General features: G+C 50.4%; 7 protein-coding genes across 7 annotated transcripts; 2 read left to right on the top strand and 5 right to left on the bottom strand.

Annotated features, from left to right (window-relative positions):
- Positions 1–1,010: 1,010 nt before the first annotated feature.
- On the bottom strand, positions 1,011–1,934 carry N7484_002781 (uncharacterized protein; the record flags this gene model as incomplete). The annotated part of the gene is made up of 1 exon (XM_057113201.1): positions 1,011–1,934. The coding sequence occupies one exon, from the start codon at positions 1,932–1,934 to the stop codon at positions 1,011–1,013; it is 924 nt and encodes a 307-aa protein (XP_056973341.1).
- A 1,017-nt stretch (positions 1,935–2,951) lies between these two features.
- On the bottom strand, positions 2,952–4,827 carry N7484_002780 (Zn(II)2Cys6 transcription factor; the record flags this gene model as incomplete). The annotated part of the gene is made up of 3 exons (XM_057113200.1): positions 2,952–3,851; positions 3,911–4,054; positions 4,105–4,827. The coding sequence occupies 3 exons, from the start codon at positions 4,825–4,827 to the stop codon at positions 2,952–2,954; spliced, it is 1,767 nt and encodes a 588-aa protein (XP_056973340.1).
- Positions 4,828–5,470: 643 nt separating this feature from the next.
- N7484_002779 (SDR family oxidoreductase) lies at positions 5,471–6,557 on the bottom strand (the record flags this gene model as incomplete). Its single annotated transcript, XM_057113199.1, has 4 exons — positions 5,471–6,128; positions 6,192–6,360; positions 6,412–6,464; positions 6,517–6,557. 4 exons carry the CDS (start codon positions 6,555–6,557, stop codon positions 5,471–5,473), a joined length of 921 nt encoding a protein of 306 aa, XP_056973339.1.
- A 1,249-nt stretch (positions 6,558–7,806) lies between these two features.
- On the top strand, positions 7,807–8,918 carry N7484_002778 (TauD/TfdA dioxygenase family protein; the record flags this gene model as incomplete). Its single annotated transcript, XM_057113198.1, has 2 exons — positions 7,807–8,610; positions 8,661–8,918. 2 exons carry the CDS (start codon positions 7,807–7,809, stop codon positions 8,916–8,918), a joined length of 1,062 nt encoding a protein of 353 aa, XP_056973338.1.
- A 775-nt stretch (positions 8,919–9,693) lies between these two features.
- On the bottom strand, positions 9,694–17,480 carry N7484_002777 (type I polyketide synthase; the record flags this gene model as incomplete). The annotated part of the gene is made up of 5 exons (XM_057113197.1): positions 9,694–10,183; positions 10,222–10,794; positions 10,848–13,304; positions 13,360–16,929; positions 16,987–17,480. The coding sequence occupies 5 exons, from the start codon at positions 17,478–17,480 to the stop codon at positions 9,694–9,696; spliced, it is 7,584 nt and encodes a 2,527-aa protein (XP_056973337.1).
- An 872-nt stretch (positions 17,481–18,352) lies between these two features.
- N7484_002776 (uncharacterized protein) lies at positions 18,353–18,956 on the top strand (the record flags this gene model as incomplete). Its single annotated transcript, XM_057113196.1, has 2 exons — positions 18,353–18,406; positions 18,465–18,956. The coding sequence occupies 2 exons, from the start codon at positions 18,353–18,355 to the stop codon at positions 18,954–18,956; spliced, it is 546 nt and encodes a 181-aa protein (XP_056973336.1).
- Positions 18,957–20,502: 1,546 nt separating this feature from the next.
- Positions 20,503–22,233, bottom strand: N7484_002775 (cytochrome P450; the record flags this gene model as incomplete). Its single annotated transcript, XM_057113195.1, has 4 exons — positions 20,503–20,694; positions 20,785–21,026; positions 21,096–21,732; positions 21,799–22,233. The coding sequence occupies 4 exons, from the start codon at positions 22,231–22,233 to the stop codon at positions 20,503–20,505; spliced, it is 1,506 nt and encodes a 501-aa protein (XP_056973335.1).
- Between the last annotated feature and the right edge of the window lie 118 nt (positions 22,234–22,351).

The raw sequence follows: 22,351 nt of genomic DNA, 5'->3' as shown, positions 1-22,351 counted from the left end.
CAACGCAGCCTGACCTGACACGGGGGCACAGGACGCGGATGCTTCAGGAACCGCGAGAGAGCGTATGCAGCTAATGTTGGAAGTGTAATTTCCCAAGCACTTTGCAGGGCGACAAGGTAGACCAATGGGCGGGGACGAACGCGAAGCGCCCGGATGTACCTGCAGGAAGGCCAGGGTTCCCGGCGCTTCAAACGGGTGGGATTGGCTGGACTATCGGGATCGAGAACACCACCAATTTGTGATTCCAGTGTTTATAAGAGATATTGTGAATAGTTGACAGCGTTCTGGTAGGAGACAGGAGAAGAGGAGAAGAGGTTTTTTTTTCTTGCGGTGACGCGCGATCGGCACTGCGGGGAATATTGAACCGTGATGGCGATCGATGCCAATTCAAAAACGAAAGACGTGGATCAAATGGCAAGAGATTAGTAGATCTTCTTGGTGACAATGTTGATTTAGAGCGGGCTTGGTATTCCGGATAATTTGGTGGAAACAGGATCCAATAACGCGTTGAATCGGGAATCAAGTGGTTGAGGGGGAGATTATCATCTACATTGTGGCTGGCGAACGCCGCTTCAACCATGGTTCGCGCCTCCACTACTGCAAGGTACATCTACCGTAATGATTTTTAATCTATTTTGCTCCATAACACGTCAGCTCTGCCTAGTCTAAATCATATCCACCATACGGCGTCCTTAGAGAATTAGAGAATGAGTAAGGGTTATGTTCCCCTGACGCCAAATGCCGTGATTTGGGGATCGACCCTGTAGGATCCACTTGGGCGGTTCCTGAAATTGTACGGCGCGCGTAGATGACTGGTCAATTTACTAGAATTTGCTTTTGATTCTATTCTGAGTAGAAACAATGGCTGCCTCGCCACATGGATCTATACATCATATCCGACCTGACGAAGACTGCATGTCGACGACGTAATCACACCACAAGAACAGAGAGTGGCAAGACATGAAATCCTGAAACGAAACCCAAAAATAAACAATAAACATTAACTTAGTTTACACCTGCTTCCGATCCAACTTCTTATTCACGGCCCCTAGAACACACTTTAAAATTCCCTTCGCATCCAACGTCGACCCTCTAGACCCTCTCCACGGAACCGTATCCACAATATCCCTCAAGGGAAATTGCTTGTCCTGACAGCGCTTCCCAAGATTATCATCCAAATCCTGCAAATACTGCCTAGCATCCTCATCATTCCCAATCTGAAAAAACTGAATTCCAACCTGCGACGGCCGTGCCACACACCGATCCAACCTCTCCGCAACCTGTAATATAATACTCTCCGCGTCATCCGTAAACGCGCCATCAGTAATCGTAATAAGGTTGATGGGCTTCACATCCAAGGACGGATCACTCAGAGTCCCGTCTTCATTCCGCGGTGCCTGCTGCATCCGCTCTACACGCCGCATGTACGGCGTGAGGATATCGTCTAACCGTCTCCCCACAGGCGTGGCTCCACGCGGAGTAACGCTGCTGAAGATTTCGCGGACTTGCTCTGCACTTTTGATATTTCGGTAGATGTTGTGTGGGGCGCTGTTATGGCCAGAGGAGTGGTCGAAAGGGGCGTTTCGTTCCTTTCGGTGGTTTAGAAAGTAGAGGTCTACCCCGTCGCTGTCGTATTCAGTGCAAATTGGGGCTATGGCTGCTATTGCGGCTTCGGCTTCGCGCCAACGGGGTCCGTCCATGCTGCTACTGTCGTCTACGAGCAAGATGGTGTCAAAGTCTTTCAGGGAGTCGAACTCTGATTCTCCGGTTGAGATTTGGGGCGCGGTTTGGTGTTCTTCGTAGGGTGGGGGATCCCATGGTGCTGCTTTGCTGGTGCTGGGGTTGGAGCTGAGGATATCGCGGAGTCGACTTGGGGTTTTGTCGGTGGACTTTTCGGTGGAGTGGCCACGGCCCTTAAAGAGGCGGCTAATCATGGTCGACTTGGTGCTGTTTGTAGGTGTGGGTGCTTTAGAGGCTGTTTGTACCTGGTCTCTGACGGCTTGTACTTGATCTCTGACTCTGTTGCTGGATGGAAAAGAGGACCAGAGAGGAGGGGGAATGGTTCTTTCAAATAGGGACATGTATCCGTTCAGGTTGGTGGCCCAACTTATGATGCAAATATTAATGCAATTGGAGTGGCTGAGATAGAGAGTCGATTGGATCCAGTAGATATATTTTCGAATGCCATAATGAAAGAACTATGTAATAAAGAAACACACTCCATTCTTTATACGTGAGAATCAAGGCGAAGTGAAACAAGGCTGTCTCTTTGGAAACTCTCACCAACGCCTTAAGTCGGCTGAGTCCTGAGGGTTGGAAGAGAGCCTCACGATAAACTAAGTTTACGAGGTGAGATAGGACATACGTACTGCCTCGTGGTCAGGGTCTTGAGTGGAGCATAAGAGCTTAGATCCATGTGTTGCATGGCAAGGCAGATATGCCTCAATGACCACATGAGGTTAGCAGGGATGCACTGCGCTACTTTGACATATTCAGGCTGTAAGGCTAAGCACAGATACCGTCCTAGCGCGGGGGAAGACAGGGAAGTAGCCCGGGGTGAAGTGGGGAGAGTTTCAGTCATCATCCATGCATAGGGCACTGGTGTTTGTGCGAAGGCGGAGTTGGTGAGCACAGCCCCACCAATAAATGACTCCGCAAGGCAGACTACTATGGGAAAGAGCTTTGCAGGATTAAGCCAATCGGATAATAAACACGTGGAGAATTTATCAGTGGTCTGAGATAAAGTTTTCATAGACTTTCTAAGAAGCAATAGTCGCGTTCTGGAAAGACATGGGTCGTAATCATGATATCCGAGCGCCTGTGCAATTCCGCCTTCCGAGTACTCCGCCCACCAATTAAATAAAACGCAAGGATGCATAACCAATGTGGATATAAATGAACAAAAAAATAAAATAAAATAGAAACAAGCCTCGCTTGACAGGAATGAACCATCAGAAAGTTTCCATTAAGCCGGGTGAGTGATGGATAGAAACATTGTCCGTTTTCAAAGGGGATTGTGAGGCTGACATTCCCGGGTTAGGCTCCTCGGTGATGCGACTTTGCTCTTCTTCAGTCACACCGTGAAGAATTCCCGGGTCTGCAGCGACAATGTCCATTAGTGCTAGGGCTTGGTCCAAGCCAAAGGTGTGACCGATCATGCGTAGACACTGCACTACCCACCGACGAAGCGGATGGGTTGGGTTCTCAGCGGTGCCGGCCAAGTACATTGGCCACAGGAGGACTAGACCACCAAGATAGCTATCCGGCGGTGGTAGGGTTGGGTCTAGTTTACTATGGTGCACACCCAGGCAGTAAGGCACACTCCGGCAAATGTCAACCGCCAGGCGACGAATGGTGGCCCGGAGGGAATGGCATTGTTCTCGGAACTCCTCCGAGAGGGACCTCATCGAGGCGGAATCCGACATTTGTCGGATATGAGTGAGAATCATTTCACTAACAATAATGCGGGCACAGCGGTATTGATTCCATGAGTTGCAAGACCATAGATTGGGGTATACATGATACTGGTCGTCGTAGAGAGCCAATCCCCGACATCGCTGCTGGAACTGGAAGTCGAAGCGATCCTTCATGTGGATTTCGTATGAGAATATTGGTGGTAGACCGGCGAGCCAAGCGATTAGATCGGCTTCAATGGCCGAGGCGCCCGCGATAATTTGTTGGTCATCAGTTATTTTGCGTGCGATGACGTCGGCCCGTAGGTTAGACAGCCGACCGATGATAATGATTAATCGATTGCCATAGGCCTCGCTCGGACGGAGGTCTAAGATATACCGCGAGCTCTCCAAGAGGGACTCGGGGACTCGAACGTCTCGTTGCATGCAGCTGATGATCTGAGTGGGGCGGAGGTTAGTGGACGAACCGAGATGACGAGTTGAGGGGAACTACAGACAATCTGATACCGCAAATGCATAAAAAGACGAAGGCCAGTTTCTGTTTTCAGTTGATCGGGACCACGCATCTCCAGGAGGGCCATGGCTCCGTTTATATGGTTAGTCCAGAGATCAATATCCTGCGGGGCTCTCGAAGTGACAACCTGTGCGAGGTGGATCAGCATACATCCATTGAATCCTTCAATGCGCTTACTTCGTATATAGCGAGCAATACGACTGCTCCGAGCGCTTGATTGGACTTGGCCTCTTCAGGATTGGCCAGTGCACCATTTAACAGCGTTAGTGCGGAGACATACTCCTTTCGAGCAACCTCCATAAGTGACGTGACTTTTTTAACACGGCACAACATGGCGGAAGCCACGGCGCCCATACTTGCCTGCATGGCACTCTGACTCGTGGGTCCACCCGACTGCATTAGGAATTTGGACATCATCTCGGTATTCCAAAATGCGCCCGGGAAGGCATGGGAGCGCATGAAATAACAAATCGCATCATCCTTGGTCGGGGCTGCAGGTTGAACCTCCATAGGAATATCCCATGCATCGGGCATAATATACTGTGGAGCCGAGTTGAAGTTCAGAGGGAAATCCGGCCCCGAAAGGTTGACTGGGGGCGAAGAATTCCCATTTAGGGATGCTGTACGTTGCCCCTCCGGGGAATCAATGCGAGTCGATCGCGTCTGCTTCGATCTCGTGGTCTTGGCCGAAGCAGGAGAACTCGAGGTTGCCTCCGCTTTTGCCTTCCTCACCACTGATTTGCTCTCATCGCGGAACATTAACGATAACTGGTCTCGATAGCCGGGGCACTCCCGCTTGGCCCGCAAGCACTGCGAACAGGCGGGTTGGGCCTGATCACATCGGACCTTGCGGGCCCGGCACTGACCACAGCCTCTGCTAGGCTTTCCGCAATAGACCATGACCGGGGGAATTCCTTTGCAATTAATGTATATTCACGGGAAGATCGACTGCCTCTCCTGGCAGGGAAGAACGTATTATTAATGATCTGTTTGGGGCCCATGAAGGCTGCACCGCCACTTAGCGTGATTTGGCCTGTCGTTGGGCTGACCCCACCTCCACACTCACCACCCAATGATCTTCCGCAAAAACGCCAACGGCACCGAATTGGGTATACACTGCGAGTCGCGATCGACGAGAGTGTGAAGCTTGTTGGCCCCAGGGAGAAGACTTTAAATGAGAAAGAGCCTTGAATCTTGATGCCTGTGAAGCTGCGGGTCAAGCCGCAGCTTTGATTTGTTGAAATGGCTTTCGGCTGGACCGCTTTTCTTGCTGCCTTAACACACACAGCCACGACATTCAAGATGGCAATGATCAGTCCAGGATGCATGGACTACGACATACCCTCTTATCTCTTTTCCCTAGCGCCATCCATGACGTAGACTTTATTATGATGCCAATCTTATCATATTTTGCAGCAGTTACGTATAGAGCACGTGACAGCATTATGCATCTGATAACAGTGGGAATCATTATAATCAAACATCAAGTAGCAGACGATGAACAAGCCCGCTCATTAGTACCAGTCGACTAGAACAAACTAGTCTATTCAACCTTGGAAGGCGTCTCGCGAATCTCCTCAACCCGTGATGTCAAGTTTTCCAATTTCCACAATTCAAACATTCTCCAACACACATAATCCACCACCCATTCGCCAAACAAAGTCGAACCCCACCACAACAGCCATGCTAACCCACCATAGTAGAACCAGTCAGGTCTTCCCACCCAACTCCTGACGAGCCATGGCCACTCACTCCTCAAAGAATTCGCAACAAGCTCTTTGGAGAATGATTCGGTATCATATGGACTGTTGTTGTTGACAAATGTCAGGCGTTTCTGGAAAACCTCCTTGATGGGTTGATACACTGAGTTCTCGGGCAATGACCTATGCGCCCGATTGTGAATGTTCGACTTCACAGTGCCGACCATGCAAACCATAACCCTCACACCAAGCGGACGCAGCTCCTGACGCAGAGTCCGACTATAACTAACGATAGCCCCCTTACTAGCACAGTATGCACTTCCAAAGGCATACGGCACCAACGCCGCCAAAGACGCGACATTGATGATTAAGCCTTGCGCTTCAATCAGAAGGTCGGCAAACCCAGCCACCATTGCCATTACCCCGAAGACATTGGTCTCAAATGTTGTCCGCACGTCTTGGATATCGAGATCCAGCGCAGGATGCGTGTGTGTGCGACCGCTGTGAATTGGAATTGTTAGCACCGTGGAGTCGATTTCAGACATAGTCGGAATATGATCTTACGCATTATTCACCAGGATATCCAGACGGCCCCCAGTCAGTCCGGTGACAATTTTGTGGCAGTTCTTGATGCTGATAGGGTCTGTCACATCTAACTGAACGGTGCTCATGCCCAAGGTCGCTAATTCTTGCAAGACTGATAGATCGCGAGCGGTGGCGATAACATGCAAGCCTGGGTAATTTTTTAGTAAATGAATTATTTCCTTATGTCATGCTCAAATACCTCGCTTGTGAAATTCGTGGCAAAGGCCATGACCGATGCCCCCAGGCGTGCAGCTGAAATTCGATGTTACCAAGAGTCTTCCCAAATGATCTCATGCTAACTTACCCTGTAATGAGGACAGACTTTTGCCCAAGACGCTCCGACATCTTGCGTCGTGTCTGTAGCCCTGCTAACTAAGAGTGCTTTGAGTGGTGATAGCGAAGAACCGGATCGAGGACTTTCAAGTTGCTCTGTGAGCTCTATGTCCTCACTTGTCGCGTAACAGTTGTCTATGTGCAGACAGATTCATTAGAGAACCGTTAGTACCCAGTTCCTTTTTACTGTGCGGCGCGAACGTATGGGGGCCATCGCAATGGGAAACTTCAACTTCGTCGATGTACTTCCTCAACAGGTAATCTATAAATACGCTTAGGAGTTGATTACTTAGGTTCGGACTTTATGGACCCTGAACATGCCTTGCAATTAAGGGGATATCGGCTTTTTTATCAATGAAATTGCCAAGTTAGTGAGATTTCGAGAGCTGTTCACAAAGGTCAGTCTAGAAATGCGCGCAACCCATAAATGCCCCATTCTTATCTGTGGATAAAGAGGACGTGATGCTCCGGACAATTCAAAATTCAAAGCTGAATGGATCAAGATGCGACTTGTAAGCATTATCATACTAATACCCATTTAAGTAATCGCTTGACGGAAGTGCGCCTGATCGCCCCTACTAAAAGCCCCCAACAACCGATTGGGGGCCATTCTGTCCACAAGTTTCCTTTTCAAGACGGAGTCTCCGATCATCATGCATAGGGGCCGTAAATTATGCCCCCGAATTCTGCACGCCATGAGTGTAGTGGCCTCCACATGTAATGCAGCCCTTGAGGGGTTACAGTACGAGTGTGGGGCCTGCATACAACATGGGACTTTGGCAATAATACGTTGAAATACGAGAACAGTGCCAACCACATGCGGTAGTCCGATCAAACAGCACCCCATTGTAAGATCAGATTATCGTTGTAGAATTGGGGTCTTCGTCCGTTATGCTATCTAGCCCAAGCCACATCCGAGTCCATCTCTGTAATTGGCCAAAAGATTGCATCTCCGGGGGGCTTCTGCACAATAGCATACCCCTTTTCACTATGCAAGCCATTGATTTGATAGCGCCGTCGACAGGATCTCTATCCCTACCGTTTCATCCAAGCCCTTGCGGAAGACTCCGGTTTAGTTTCGTGGCTTTTTTTAGTTCGCTCACAGAGTATAAAGTCTATTAGGCATAACGTGAGATCGTCAGAATATAAATCAACCGTCCGCCAAGTCTGCCAAGTGACCCTAAGCAATTCACGCAAAGTTTGTCTTCACAAACAGTACCCACACAAATCCATTCTACGTCACGAGCCAGTTGTCGCACCAATGATATCCAACACTTGCCAAGTTTCCTTCAAGGCGCTTCACCCCACTGTTGGGGCAGAGTGCCATGGAATCGATTTTTCTAGGCCTTTACCCGAAGAAGAGATCCAGATCATCCGGGATGGCATGGCCAAGTACGGTGTCCTCGTGTTCCGTGGAGCCCAGCTTGACGACGAACGCCACGTCGCATTCGCCCGCCAACTTGGCGAACTCGACTCATCAACTGTCTTCATCGCTCCAGGCAAGAAATACCGACTCGACCCCTTCACCGAGCTCACAGATGTATCCAACATCGAGGACGACGGCTCCATCCTTCAGAAAGACAGTTTGAAATATCAACTTGGCCAAGGAAACAATCTTTTCCACGTTGATTGCTCCTACAACAACCGCCGAGTGGGACTCTCCATTCTCCGCGCTCACCAACTGCCCCCTAAGGGCACTGGCGGTGGTACCGCGTTTGCCGATACCAGGACTGCATATGATGACTTGGATGAGGAGACGAAAGAGAAGATTAAGGATTATGTTCTTTGGCATTCTATCTGGCATAGCCGTCGTCTCGCTGCGCCGGACTGCGATTTCCTCAAGTATATGCCCGCGGAGAAGAACTCCATGGCACGCCACAAGCTTGTGCAGCTGCACGAGCCTAGTGGGAGAATGAACTTGTACATTGCTGCTCATGGACACCACTTTGACGGGTGGACGAAGGAAGATAGCCAGCCTATCATCAAGGCTTTGCTTGACCATGCCACCCAGGATAAGTACACCTTCACAATTGATTGGGAGAATGATGGCGATATTGTGATTTGGGTAAGTCAGCGGTACCCTCAATTTGGGGCAACAATGCTAATATGAAACAGGACAACACCTGCGTCATGCACAAAGCGGCTGGAGGCTCGTTCGCAGGCAAATATGTCCGTGATATGAGACGCGCAACCCTTCTCGACTCGTCATCCACTGCCTGGGGCTTGAACCCACAGAAGGAGGAATCGAAAGAGGATCTCATGTCGGACTTTATCAAGGGATACATTTCTGCGAAGAAGGCTGCGGCAATTGCCGCTGCGACTGGCGCAGCTGCTCAGAAGCCAATCTCTGAGAACGAGGCTATTACTGCTTAGATGTAGAAGGTCATCATTGTTGTGACGATTATGATGGAATTTCAGCTTGCCTTTTTGTCATTTGTACCCTATACCCCTTCAAATCAGGCCAGGGGGATTTAGCCAAGTATAGCAACCTTCTTCTACATTAATATTTTGATCTCGCGGATCTGTTCAAATATAACACTTAGAAAGAGTAAGTCGTGAGATCAAGTCCGATGTTATGACGCGGGGTTTAGAGACTTGTGAGGAATAGCAAGATACATATCCTTGAGGCATTTTCGACGTGAAGAGCTACTTCAAAAAATACTGTGAGGACGAAAAAAATCCGAGAGACAAGGTCTTCGAATTTGACTTTTACTTGTATATTTTAATGAATGATTTCCAGCCTGAAGGTTAAATTTTGAACTGCAAACGTTGCTTACATCTTTTTCCATTTATTCAGCCTATCTTAAATATGGCCCGTGATTAATGACAACTTACAATTACAGGTAAAGAAAGATGTTTTGAAGGGCTTCAAGCAAGCATTTTGGATGACTTGGTAGTTTAGCGTCACTTATAAATTGAAGGTAATAGTAGGTGTAATCCTTGAAAATCGACTGGGAGAAGTCGATTGTGAAAGCTTGAAGGAAGCCACCTAACTGAGAAAGGGAATCAAGTGAAAATGCTGCAGAATTATTGATTTAGAAACCTATGAAACCATTGTTAAGAGGAAGGATTGAGACAGCAAAAGCAATTTGTATTTAATTATAACATGACTTCAAACACATATGCATAAAATCAACGCGATCTATATCTATTGGTTCTTAGAATCGTCATAGCCAGCCTCACTTGCTGGAGGCGTGGTCTCTGTAGAAGTGGCAACTTCACCACTGCTCTGGGAATCCGAATCCGCAACATCCTCTTCCTTGCTCTCACCCTCCGCACTTTCAGTCGATGTCTGAGCCTCTTGAACATTAGGGATCAACTCTGGAGACAATCTTGAGACAGCATCCTCAACCATATCCTCAACAGTAGCACCACCAAGCAACTTTAAGACTGGCAGGTCGAGATCCAGCTCGCGCGAGAACCAGACTCGCATGTCAACAGCAACCAGGGAATCAATACCCAGCTCGATCAGAGGAGTGCTGGGGGAGATGGCACCATCCTCGGGGCGCATACCCAGAAGCTTGTAGAGAACAGCCACGAAGCCAGCGAGGAGAGCCTTGTTGACACCCTCCATGGTAGTCTGGTCCTTGAGCTGATCGCGGACGGAGACTGCACCACCCTCACCTTCCTGAGAGGCACTGGCGCGAACACGGCGGTACCAAGAGAACCGGGGAACCTCCAGCCAGGGAGGGGGTTCTTGGCGTCAGAGTCAACGGGCTTGATGGCGGAGTGGATCTCCCAGGTCGGGTATTGGGCGGCGGTCTCGGGCCGACCGGCCTTCACAGCCTCAGCGAAGAACTGGAGGTAGTCCCACTCGGAGATGTTCTCGTAACCCATCTTGGCAAGGTGATCCAGAAGCTTGACATCGCGGCGGGTGATGTATCCAATACCGAAGATACCGGCCAAGTTCATGACGGAACCGGCGAGACCCTTCTTGCGACGAGCCTCGGCGACACTGACCATGAAGGAGTTGGCAGCGGCGTAGCTGGACTGGCCGATGTTACCGGTCATGAAAGAGAGCGAAGAGAAAATGATGAAAAAGTCAAGGTCGGGCTTCTGGAAGAGGGAGTCGAGGTACTGAGTACCCGTGACCTTGGGAGTCAAGGTGGCATTGAAGTCCTCGAAGGACTGGTTGGCAAGAACACCATCATTGAGCACCATAGCGCCATTGCAGACACCAGCGATGGGAGGGAACTCCGAGGTGATGTGTGCGTAGGTCTTCATGACCGACTCAGCGTTGGTGATGTCCCTGGGAAATATTATTAGTATGAAGGTGGTCAATGATGGAGTGTATTGACTTACATGGGCAGACACTTAACAACAGCACCAGTGGATTGCACCGAATCGATCCACTTTTCGCTAACCTTAGGCTTGCGAGAAGTTAAAACAATGTAGCGAGCACCACGCTCAACCATCCAGCGGGTAAGGGAAAGACCAAGCTCTCCAGTGAGACCCGCAAGCCAGTAGGTCTTGTCAGAGCGGAACTGAACATCATCCTCAGGAGGGCAAAGGGCCCCGAATGCGACCGACTGACCAGTGAAGTTGACCACCTCTAGAGTGGCGTTTGCCATATCGCGCTCAAAGCCGGGAGCCTCATCCAAGCTGACCTGTTGCACACGCTCGTTGGTGTCGAGATCAGGGTGAGCCTCGAAGAAAGCCTGTCCCTTCTGCAGCAGCTCGATGGCGGCCTCGGGCTTAGCCTGTGGCTGCAGGTAAGCCAGCTCACCCAGGAAGGAGTTGGCAGAAACTCGCTTGACATAAGAAGGAAGGTACTTTTCGATGTGCTCGCCCGACTTGGAAGAGTCGTGGGCACTGGGGAAGTTGGCATAAGCGGACAGCTTGGCGGGGAATGCACCCATGATAGTGCGTCGATGGGCACGAGGGTGAATGTACTGCAGCTCATCGGATGGGGAAGATGTGGTCAGGCTGAGGGGAGTATTGCGTTCACTGGCCAGATCCTTCAGAGCGGCGGCAAGGGCGGGGGTAGGCTCATGGACCATAAGAGACTTGCCCTTAGCTGAGTGGGACAGGAGGTAGTCACCGAGTAGATAGCTGGCAACAGAGACTAGCAGCTCTTGGGCATGGTCAAGTGAGACATCCACGGAGAGAGTCAGGTCTTTGGGCAGCGAGACCTTGGATTGCAGAGTCTCAGAGAAGGCAAGAACAGTCTGCTCAGTACCAACAATCTTGCCGACAATCAGGTGGAGAGACCCAAGAGAGGGGATTGCGAGGGGTGCCAAGGTCGAACGAATAGTCTCAACTTCGATGTATTCAGGCTCAGCAACGGCCCAGAATGGCTTGCGCACCTCCTGTACATCGCAGACACCCTGCTTAGAGGTAATGGCGACAACAGAGTTCTTGAGGTCAACTTCTTCGTAGATCTTGCGACGAGATGCGTTGTAGCGAGCATCCAGAGCCTTGCAGGGCCCAACACGGGGAACTCTGGCCTTTCCATTCACGACGCGAATCTCGCGCTCCAGAACCCAGGTAGTGACGTAGGGTTGAGCCCAGGTTCTCCAGACACCAGCAATGTGCAGCTTCACAAGTTCGCTGGCAACGAGCTTTGTGTCAATGGGCTCGCCGTCAGCAAAGTCAATCACCTGGATCTTCAAGTCGGGCTTCTCGTGAACTAAAGCACGGGATACACCAACAATCATATTAGCGTAAGGGTTCTTAGCACCAACACCGTGAGTCAGCCAGAGGATGTTTTGAGAGTTCTCAGTCAAAGTCTGAAGGGCGCTCCAGCGCTCAGGAGTGAGAGGTCCGAACAAGTTTGTATCAAGTTCCATCAAATTCAGAACAAGCTGCTTGGGCTCGAAGTGGCTCTCCTCCAAATCCTCAATGCGGGAAACAATTTGAATCTCGGAGTTGAAGGGCTCGAGAAGTGCAAGAATCTCACTCTGCAGCTTAGCAGTGGCCTCGGTTTGACCAGCAATAACGAGGAGCTTCGGCAGCTTGATGGAATCGGTATTCTCGGGGCTGAGTGGCTCTCGCAGGAGTGAGATCTGAGAGTCAACGGCCTGACTCAACATGACACTGTATGGCACAGTGAACATGTGGGTCTCGGGAGTCGCAGTCTCAATACCAGAGAAGCCAGTGTTTCTCAGGGCAGCATTCCAACCGCTCTGAGGGAGCAAAGGCTGGGGCTCACGGCCATCCTCAGCGGCCCACCAGCCAGGCTTGGAGCCTGCATAGAATGATGAGCGGACGTGATCGAGATCAGTGACCTCAAGGAGGGCGAGGTAGCCAGCTGGCTTGAGAAGCTTGCGCAGGTTCTTCAAGGTTTCCTCAATGTTCTTAGAAACGTGGAGAACGTTGGAGGCGACAATAAGATCGTAGCTGCGCTCGTGGAATCCCTGCTCAATAGCATCCTCCTCCATATCAAAGGTGCGGAAGACCATCTTTCCTTCCTGATCCTTGAAGAGCTCTTGGGCTTCGGGGAAGAATGAGGCGGAGACATCAGTGTAGGTGTATGAGCCATAGTGGTAGTCAATGCGGCTCATGATGGCTTCAGTCGCGGATCCAGAGCCGGCACCGACCTCAAGGATATCCATTTGACGGGCTTTGAAGGTAAGCTGCTCAATCAAGTCACCAAAGAAGCTGTGGAACTGGGGCATTCCGTATCCGTCCTGATAGATGCGGTCAATCACCTCGAAATCATCGAAAAGCTCTACAAGAGAAACATCTCCTCGAATGAAGGGAATAAGCTGGTCTCCAAGGGTCATCAGGTGGTGCAGCTCCTCGTGCTCCTGGGCGAACCTATGAAAACTATTAGTGAATACCACCAGTGGAGCAATCATATAAAAGAACTTACTCAGACATGGGACCCTCGAGCTTTTCGAAAGTATCGTTCAGCCACTCCTTCTTGATGGTAGGGTGCGACCCGGCCTCCACCTTCCCAACAACTGAAGCGACCCAGTTGAGGTACTTCTTGGCTTGCTCCTCAAGACCCTCGATTTCCTCGGGCTTGATGGCATCATGTAAATGCTTCATATAGTAGAAGCAGGTGCGCTCGACGAAGTAAGACTCCTCCCAGCGGGTCTTCTCAGACTCCGAGTTCCAGAATTCGGTGTAAGCGCGGCCTGCATCAGCCTTGTCATTGCCCCAGGTAGTGTCAGAGAACTTCTGAGCGTCATCGCGAGCAGTGATCTGGGTGACAGGAGTAACCTGCAAGCCTTCAATCTGGATCATTGCGTTGCCGGCATCGTCATACACATCAATGTCACCACCGACCTGCTGAGAGGAACGCTCAACCTGCACATTGGCTTCGAAGGACAAGTCCTTGTCGAGGCAGCCGGTCTGATTACAAGTGAAGGGGTTGACCTTGATTGAGCGGATGATGGTGGGAACCATCAGAGTCCAGAGCTGGCCATCACCGGGAGAGCCAATAGCGGCGAACAAGCCCTGGAAGGCGACATCGAGAGGAGCAGGGTGGACGATCAGGTTGGTCTTGTAATCTGCTTCAGTGGCGCTATGGATGACACCGGTCGAGGCCAGCTTCCTGCGGCTCAAGCTAGTAATAGTCTTAAACATATCGGCATAGTTGTAGCCCAGCTTGGCCAGGGAGTCGTAGAAGACATCAGCGTCAAGTTCGGTCAGTTTGTCAGCCTCATTTGGTGCAGGGCGAGAGGGGAGGGTCTCTGTAGAGCCGTATCCAAGAGTGAGCTTAAGGTGAGCAGTAGAGATGGTCGTCAAAGCTGCGTCCTTGGTAGGGCAAGCACTGCAAACGAAATCGCACTCAATCATGTCAGCAGACTCATCCCGCTGAATGTTGCAAATGGCCACAGTGACCTCAGAGCCAATGGTCTCATCTAAGAAGCCCAGGGCCCAGTGAATCCGCAGGTTTTCAAGCTCCACAAGGTCCATGGTCTCACCCAGATCATCCACGTATTCCTTGGCTGCCTCAATAGCCATAGAAGCAAATCCAGCACCGGGAAAGATGGTCTGTCCTTGAATGGAGTGACCACGGGTCCAAGTGATCTCGGTTGGCTTAAGGAAATTCCGCCAGCGCATCTCATTCTCTCCACTATCCATACGAACACCTAGCAGTTCGTGGTGGCCATGCTGGCGCATGCGCATCGCCTTCGAGATACGGGACTCAGCCCAGAAAGTCTGGCTGTGGTCCCAGGTGTAGCCTGGCAGAGTGCGCAAGAACTCGGGCTTGTCGGCAGAGTCCTTGGCTGCAAATGCGGCGTCGAGGGAGCCGAAGGACACCTTAGAGCCGCCGACATTAGCCCAAACAGCTCCGATAGCGTCGGTGAAGGCTTCGACATCATTCGACTTGCGACCAAGAACACCAGAGTAGGGTACAGTAGTACCCAGGGCCTCTTCAATCACCATACTAGCCGGGCCCTTCAGGGCAGGGTGAGGGCCAACCTCGAGAGCCAGGGCGGGGGCACCATTCTTCTCGAGGGCGCTCTCAAGAGCCTGGGAGAACAGAACAGGCTGCAACAGGTTGTCCTTCCAATAAGAGCCGGCAAGCTGCTCGTTCATGTCACTGGTGACCAGGTCACCACCAAGAACCGAGGAGTACCACTTGCAGTTAGGGTTGGGCTCCTGGATGGCAACCTTGACGCGTGCCATGGCTTCCATGTATGGCTCAGAGCAGGGTTGCATGTGGTGAGAGTGGTATGCGGTGTCGACCTTGAGCGAGCGAACAAACTTGCTCTCATCCTCAAAGATGAACTTTGCACGCTCAATGGCGGTCAAATCACCAGACATGGTAACACTGGATGAGGAGTTGCTAGCTGCCACATTGAACTGCCCGAATCGCTTCATCGTCGAGAGCTTGCAAAGCTCGTTGGCATCCTCCATCGAGGTACCAACAGCCAACATCGTACCAGCCGATCCATTGGGAGCAGCAGCAAGCTTACCAAAGAGACCACGGTAGTAGGCAATGCGGATGGCATCTTGGGCACTCAGGAAGCCGGCGGCAAAGGCAGCACCGATTTCTCCACTCGAGTGGCCGACAACAACATCGAATGTGATGCCAGCCTGTTTAAGCAACTCAACGAGAATGATCTGCACGGCAGCACACAGGGGCTGAGAGTAGGTCCCTTCCATGACACGGGAGCCGTCGGCGGACTTGGCAAGCTCATCCTGGAGAGACCAGCTGGGACGGTCCTGCTCAGGTAGGGATTGGAGAGAAGCATCCAGGGATTTCATCAGGGAGGCAGCAAATGGAGAAGCCTCGACAAGGTGGTAGCCCATACGGGGCCACTGGGCACCCTGACCGGTGAAGACACCTAGGATGGTATTCGTCTTGTGGGCAGGACGCACACCAAGGGCGGTTCCGTCGGTCTTCTTGGTCTCGAGGGCGGCAGTCAGCTTGCTGCGAAGAGTCTCCAGAGTGAGAGCCGAAAAGGGCGCACGCATGGGGAACGTCGATCGGCGCGAAAGAGTCCAGGCCAGATCGCGAAGGTTAGTGCTCTTCTCATCAAGACCCTCGGAGTAAGACAGGAAGGTCTCAATCTGGCTGACCAAAGACTTCTCCGAGTTGGCAGAGAATAGGAAGGGCACTGCCACGGTAGAGCTTCGAGTGACAGCTTGGATGTGAGTCTCGGGTTCGTAAGACTCAATAATGGCGTGGGCATTAGCGCCGCCAAATCCAAAGCTGTTGACACTGGCTCGACGGGGAACACCAGCGGGAAGTTTGGGCCAAGGTTGAGCAGTCTTCAGAATCTCGAGACGACCGTAGTAGGGCTCAATATCAGGGTTGAGTTCCTCGAAAAGCATGTTAGGAGGAATGAAGCCATGCTTCATGGCGAGCGAGGCTCGAAGCAGACCAGCAATACCAGCAGTTCCCTCGGTATGTCCAATAATAGTTTTAATGGATCCAACGTACAGCTTGTCGTTGGGGTCGGTGTTGTCATTACCTTCAAAGAAAGCGCGGTAGATCGCACCAGCCTCCTGAGGATCACCAGCCTTGGTACCTGTACCATGGGCCTCGAAGTACTGGCAGCGGTCAGTGTGGGGGTTGAGACCAGCCCGAGCGTATGTCTGGCGGATCAACTCGGCCTGGGCGACGCTACTTGGCATAGTGATACCAGTGGTCCGGCCATCCTGGTTCACACCGGTCTCGCGAATAACACAGTCAATAGTGTCACCGTCCCTAATGGCATCACTCAGGCGCTTGAGAATAACCGCAGCGACACCCTCACCGCGTGCGTATCCGTCCGCCTTGTTATCCCACATGCGGCTGCGGCCGGTGGGGGAAAGCATGTTGACATTGCTCTCAGCCACAAAGTTGGTGGGTCCAAAAATTAAATTAGCTCCAGCAGCAACGGCCAGGTTGGATTCACCCTTTCTAAGCAGCTCAACTGCTTGGTGTGTCGCGATAAGACTGGAGGAGCAAGCGGTGTCGATGGTCATGGAGGGACCGGTCCTACAAATTGTGTTAGTTTCTCTACCAATCCGATCAAGATTATCGAAAAATGCTTACCAGTTGAAGAAATAAGAGATTCGGTTAGAAAGAATAGACGAGGCAGTTCCCGTCGCGGCGTATTTGGGGATAGATTCGAGATCGTGGTAGGTAATATGCGCATAGTCGTTACACATCACACCGACGTACATGCCGGTTGAGGAGCCAGACAGCTCCTCGATCTTGTGGCCTGAAGCCTCCAGAGCCTCATAAACCACTTCCATCAGGATTCGCTGCTGCGGGTCGATTCCCTCGGCCTCAGAGCCGGGGATGGAGAAGAACTGGGCATCGAACTCGCGGGTGTCCTCCTCAATTTGGTAAGAGTGCAGCACGTTGCTAGTGCCATGGTGGCTGCCGTCCTTGTGGTAGAAACCCTCGGCACTGAACCGGTCGATCTTGCTAGCGACGTCCCGCGGCGATTTCATCAAGTCCCAGAGTTTCGATGGCGAGGAAGAACCACCGGGGAAGCGGCAGCCACTACCAATCACAGCGATGGGCTCGTTCACGTAAGCCATTTTGGATGTTGTTGAGTAAGAAGGTTAAGTTGAATAGATAAAAGAGTAAATGTATATAAATAGCAAAATCGCTTTGAGATGCGTGGCTGGTGAACTTTCTATTAAGAGAGCCGGGGGTATTGTATTGAATGCGAAGAGTAGAGAGTGAGTATGAAGATTGATGAAGTGGTGGACTGCAGGTACTTAAAGCAACTCAACCTTCATAAGCCTCGAACAAGCGCGCCTGCACGTGGAGACTTTGCACATGGTTGCAGCGTGGGGGCCTTTGGATCGTGTATCCGCAGGAACCTGAAAGGATAGGTCGCAGGGATAGCCCCCACTTACCCCAGTGGGATCTCGAAGCTTGCAAGTTCATGCTCAAGATTACCCCATTAGGGGGATGTTAATGGAAGATAGTGGGGGCGAGCTGATAATCCTCAGCAGTTTTACTCCGGACTTAATTATAAACCACACACCTTACCGCCTTCGGGTTAGCGCTCGAGCTAGTGTCTTTTAGTGCGAATTGGTGTCTTTGGACTCTGCAGACTGGCTTTCCCAAAGCATTAATCGTCATCCACTGGAATTCATCTTGATCTTAATCTTAGTCATGCGCCAACAAGGCTTAATTTTGAAACTCCGGGGGCAGAGTCACTATTTTTGGCATTCTACGCACACTAACTTAATGTTTCAACCATTTCAAACATACTTTGGGGGCTGGGTAGCTCTTTACCGTTTTCATGACAGCCGATGCCACGCTTTGCTTCATTAGTCCGCATTCACATGCGTGGATGTAAGCTCCTAGTTGCTTCAAATCTTTATCCTTTCGCCTTTATTCATCATCCCAGCCTCCCTCTTGACTATTCCCGACAATCCTTCCGTCGCAAACTTACATCATGGCTGCGCCATCAGAGATTACCGTCCGCAACCTCAGTGGGAAATGGGACTCGGTATGGCTATTGGCCCCTGGTGTGAGACTTTGCGTGCACCCCACTAACATGAATCTAGAACTCGGAGCTTTCCGACGATGCCACCCCCATCATGGAGCTTCAAGGCGTGCCTTGGATCGTTCGAGCCATGCTAGCCAACGCTTCGATCTCCGTCACTCTCAGACAGTCTATAGATGAGTCCGGCGTGACCAAAGTTGATTCGGTTCAAACCTCGATGGGTCAGGTTGTTGAGGAGGCGAGGATTTTGGATTGGGAGCGCCGGGACCAGCCTCATCTGATTTTTGGTAATATGACGGTTCGGTCGCGATTTAGCGCGCCAAATGATGTAGAGACTGTTTTGCGAAATCGTTCTGGGTCTGGCGAGTGCGACTGGGAGGAAGAGGTTATTGAGATTGAAGTCGAGACCGCAGGCTGGAAGAGCATCACCATTTGGGGCTTCACGACTATTGATGGGACTAGGAGATACATTCGACGATCTATTGCGAGAAAAGGCGGGGAAGAGAAGGTAGTACAGTTGGTCTACGACTGGGCTGGACCCATTGAAAGCTAGAATGCGATCACACTGTTATGTATACTCAACTCATAATTCACCTACCTATTATTCTGGGGATTTTATAAATGATTTGTTCAAAGTAGCATTTTCAAGCAATTATTTGTGGCTCATAATTTCAAAGTGAAAAGCTCGACATAGGCAATAATCAATGACACTGACCTAGATAAAATGACATTCGACGGGCGCTTACATATATATCAAGGCTGTTTATTTAGAAATTTACTGGGTTGGCCAAACTAAAGTTATTCGAGATTGACTAAGAACCGAATGTGGCTAAAGTCAGAGCATTCTGGGATGATAGTGCACAATTAAAAAGATAAATTGGTCCCTAAGGTTGGTCAATTACTCAATGCTCTGAGATCCCTATAGTCCTCTATCCAGGGTTCATAATCCCACAGCAGCTTCAAGGCCCCGGGGGATGCTCAGGTGGCTAACCTTTGCCGAACGGGAGCTGAGCAGTGGTAAGAGCTACCTAGATCTCAAAAGCTTGTGGATGTGGTGCGCAGTCGACAAATATATATTCCCGAGGGCATCCGTATCTAAATTAAGCACCTGTAGGTGGGGAGTAGATCTAAAGCTTTGGAAGCTTCCAACCTAAGTTTACATCATTAGTGAAACTTCATCTCACTAGCATGCATTAGGTATGGAATATATCAAAAGAGCAGTCAGTTCATGCGGTGGATGACAAAGATTTTGTTCTAGAAGGTAGTTTAGCATGTATAAATGGACCCAATGGGCCGAAGGGTTGAATCCGAAAGCGGTTGTTGGTCTTAAATTGATACAGCCTGCAAGATCAAACAATTACGGGTTCCCAATACGAAATTCACCACGGGTCGGCACGGATGGTGTCGAGTCTTCTCTGAAAAATTCCGAATTCGCTTCATTGATGCACTCTTTTTTTTCCCCACGCCTTTGCCAGAAGCGCGACCATGCGCTTCTGTCCACAGCGAGAGGCATACCATCCTGGGAATGGTGCTATTTTGTACATGTCTGCTTCTTCGGAAAGGGATGCCTCGACAAAGCTCAAATCCACCAATTCCGGCGGCCTACTAAAGTGGAAACAACTTGTCGCATCTGAAGGAGGCCCATGGAAAGCCTTTTACTGACAAGGAAGCCAAAGATGATCGATCTCTCAGATTGAGCTCGCACACCGCACATCGAAAACCGAACAGCTTTGACAAATTATGACAAAACTGATAATGGATCAATGGTGTTGTCAAGTGCAGAGGTAGAAATGGCACATATGGGGGGTAGAGTTGAACCCCAAACATCTCAGTCAAGTACATAGGATTTAGCCTCGCTATACATGAACTGACCTCTCTTTTTGTTCTGCAATAAAATTCGAGATTTTTTAATTACTTGGGGCTTTTTTGAGGCTCTAGAGTTTCTTTTTTGGAGGCTAATGCGGTGGTGTCACTATTGGGAAAATGCAAGAGGAAATAAATAAAGTGCACCAATCTGTCATAATAACAATAAAAAAATAAAAGCAAGACCTTCATAAAGGTCTCCCAGTGACCTCATAATAAGCTATATACTCTTCGGATCATTGTCTCTTCCAGAGAGCAACCTTGGTACCATTCAAGCTGCTCATAGTAACAGCCAATTTCTCCTGCCAAGGCATAGGATCTCTGGGCTCTATATGACCAAAGGCCTGCAGTAGTCGAACGACGGTGTAACTGGCTTCTATCAGGGCATTTTGCTGTCCAAGGCAGAGTCTAGGTCCTCCATTAAATGGCTATATAGGGAATGTTAGAGTAGACCTTTTTTCTCCCGCCTCTTCGCCTTGTAGTGGGTAGGCCGGAAAGAATGGGCTAGGTGGACTTACCAGGAAACCCCATCCAGGACGCAGAGGTGCCTTCTCATCCATCCACCGCTCTGGGCGGAACAATTCAGCATCATCACCCCAGATCTCGGGGAGTCGATGCATGGCCCAAATTGAGTAGAATACCCGGCTTCCTTTGCCGACGAACATTGGAGACAGTCCATTAGCACCTCCACCGTGAGGGAGAACAGTATCTTTGCGGGCAAAACGCATATTAATTGGGACTGGGGGGAGAACGCGGAGGGCTGTTTGACATATCAGCAACTGTTTTACGCTCTAGAGCAGGGATGTGGGCTGACAGGGGGCTCTCTTACTTTCATTCAAGACGCTTTTTAGATAGGGCATCTCCTTGAGAAATTTGTAATCGGGGACTTTGCCGTCCAATTGTCCCACCTCTTGACTCAACTTGTTCCATGCATCAGGGTTACGCGCCAGAAGATAGAATACACTGCTAAGTAAGCCAGCAGTGGTATCTCTGGCAGCAAGGAGAACGTTCAGGAGTTCATTTCGAATTTGGATCGGATCATCACAGGCACCTGCTAACTCTGCCAGAAGGTTGTACCGGCCTGCCTTGGTGTCGCCCTTCAGTGCCTCGCGAATGTATTTATCAGTGAACTCGTGGACGACTTTACAGGCCGGCTCGAATTTGGCGTCGCGGATAAGCCAGGCCAAGGCACCCAATTCACCACGCTTGTGGAGTACTTGCTCGGCGTGGTCGAAAGCCTCAGAAAATTCCCATGCGGGGGAGCCAACAGGGCTTCCCTGGCAACTCACTGATTGCCCAAGCAAGAAGTCTGTAGCACTGTCGATGGTCAAGTTGAAGAACAGAGGCTGCAGATCAACCACCGCTCCATCTTGGGCAGGAACACACGAAATGAGAGCTTGAACATGGGTTTCAAGACTGCTGAGATCCGCGACCTGGGTACGTGTGAAACTAGGACGTATCAAAGCCTATTCCAAATCAGCTATAAATGCCCCTTGATAATAGAAAATAAATTTGGAGAAGGTAGGTCTGACCCTCGAATGCTGCCACTGCTCGTCGTCCGTGGTGAAGATGCCCTTTCCCAATAGAGGTCCCATGGCATGCATCCTGGGACCAATGCCATAGTCTTTGAAATTTGTTGCCAGAACCCTCTTGATATTCTCAGGATCGCAGGTAGATATAATTTCTTGACCCATTACTACAGCCGTGTTGGTTCGACCGATGTCCATGGCTCTACGGAATGTCTGCTGCAAGCTGACATGCTCCCGCCTGGTCTTCTGCAGATGTTGATAGGCAGACCAACCGATGATGCGTTCTTTTTGCGGAGCACGGATAGGAGGTTCACATGCGTGAGCTTTCTTGAAGGCGCGAATCTCCAAGTGTCGACGGATGCGCATGCAAACTAGCACGATCACGACGCCGACGGCGAAGATGTGCCAAGGGCTCTGGGTCATAATAGTAGAAAGCATGGTTGAATAGATTGCAAAGCGAGAAGCTGCTTCGGCCGATCGGATTAGAAGGTTGATGATCTTGTGGTATGCTTGGATCTTTTGTTGGTATTTCTGCAAACTTGTTGTTAGGTGTACA

Source organism: Penicillium longicatenatum (genome assembly GCF_028827895.1).
Source record: "Penicillium longicatenatum strain IBT 33135 chromosome Unknown contig_2_segment0_segment0, whole genome shotgun sequence".
Lineage (NCBI taxonomy): Eukaryota > Fungi > Ascomycota > Eurotiomycetes > Eurotiales > Aspergillaceae > Penicillium > Penicillium longicatenatum.
This window is presented reverse-complemented; position numbering and strand designations above follow the sequence as displayed.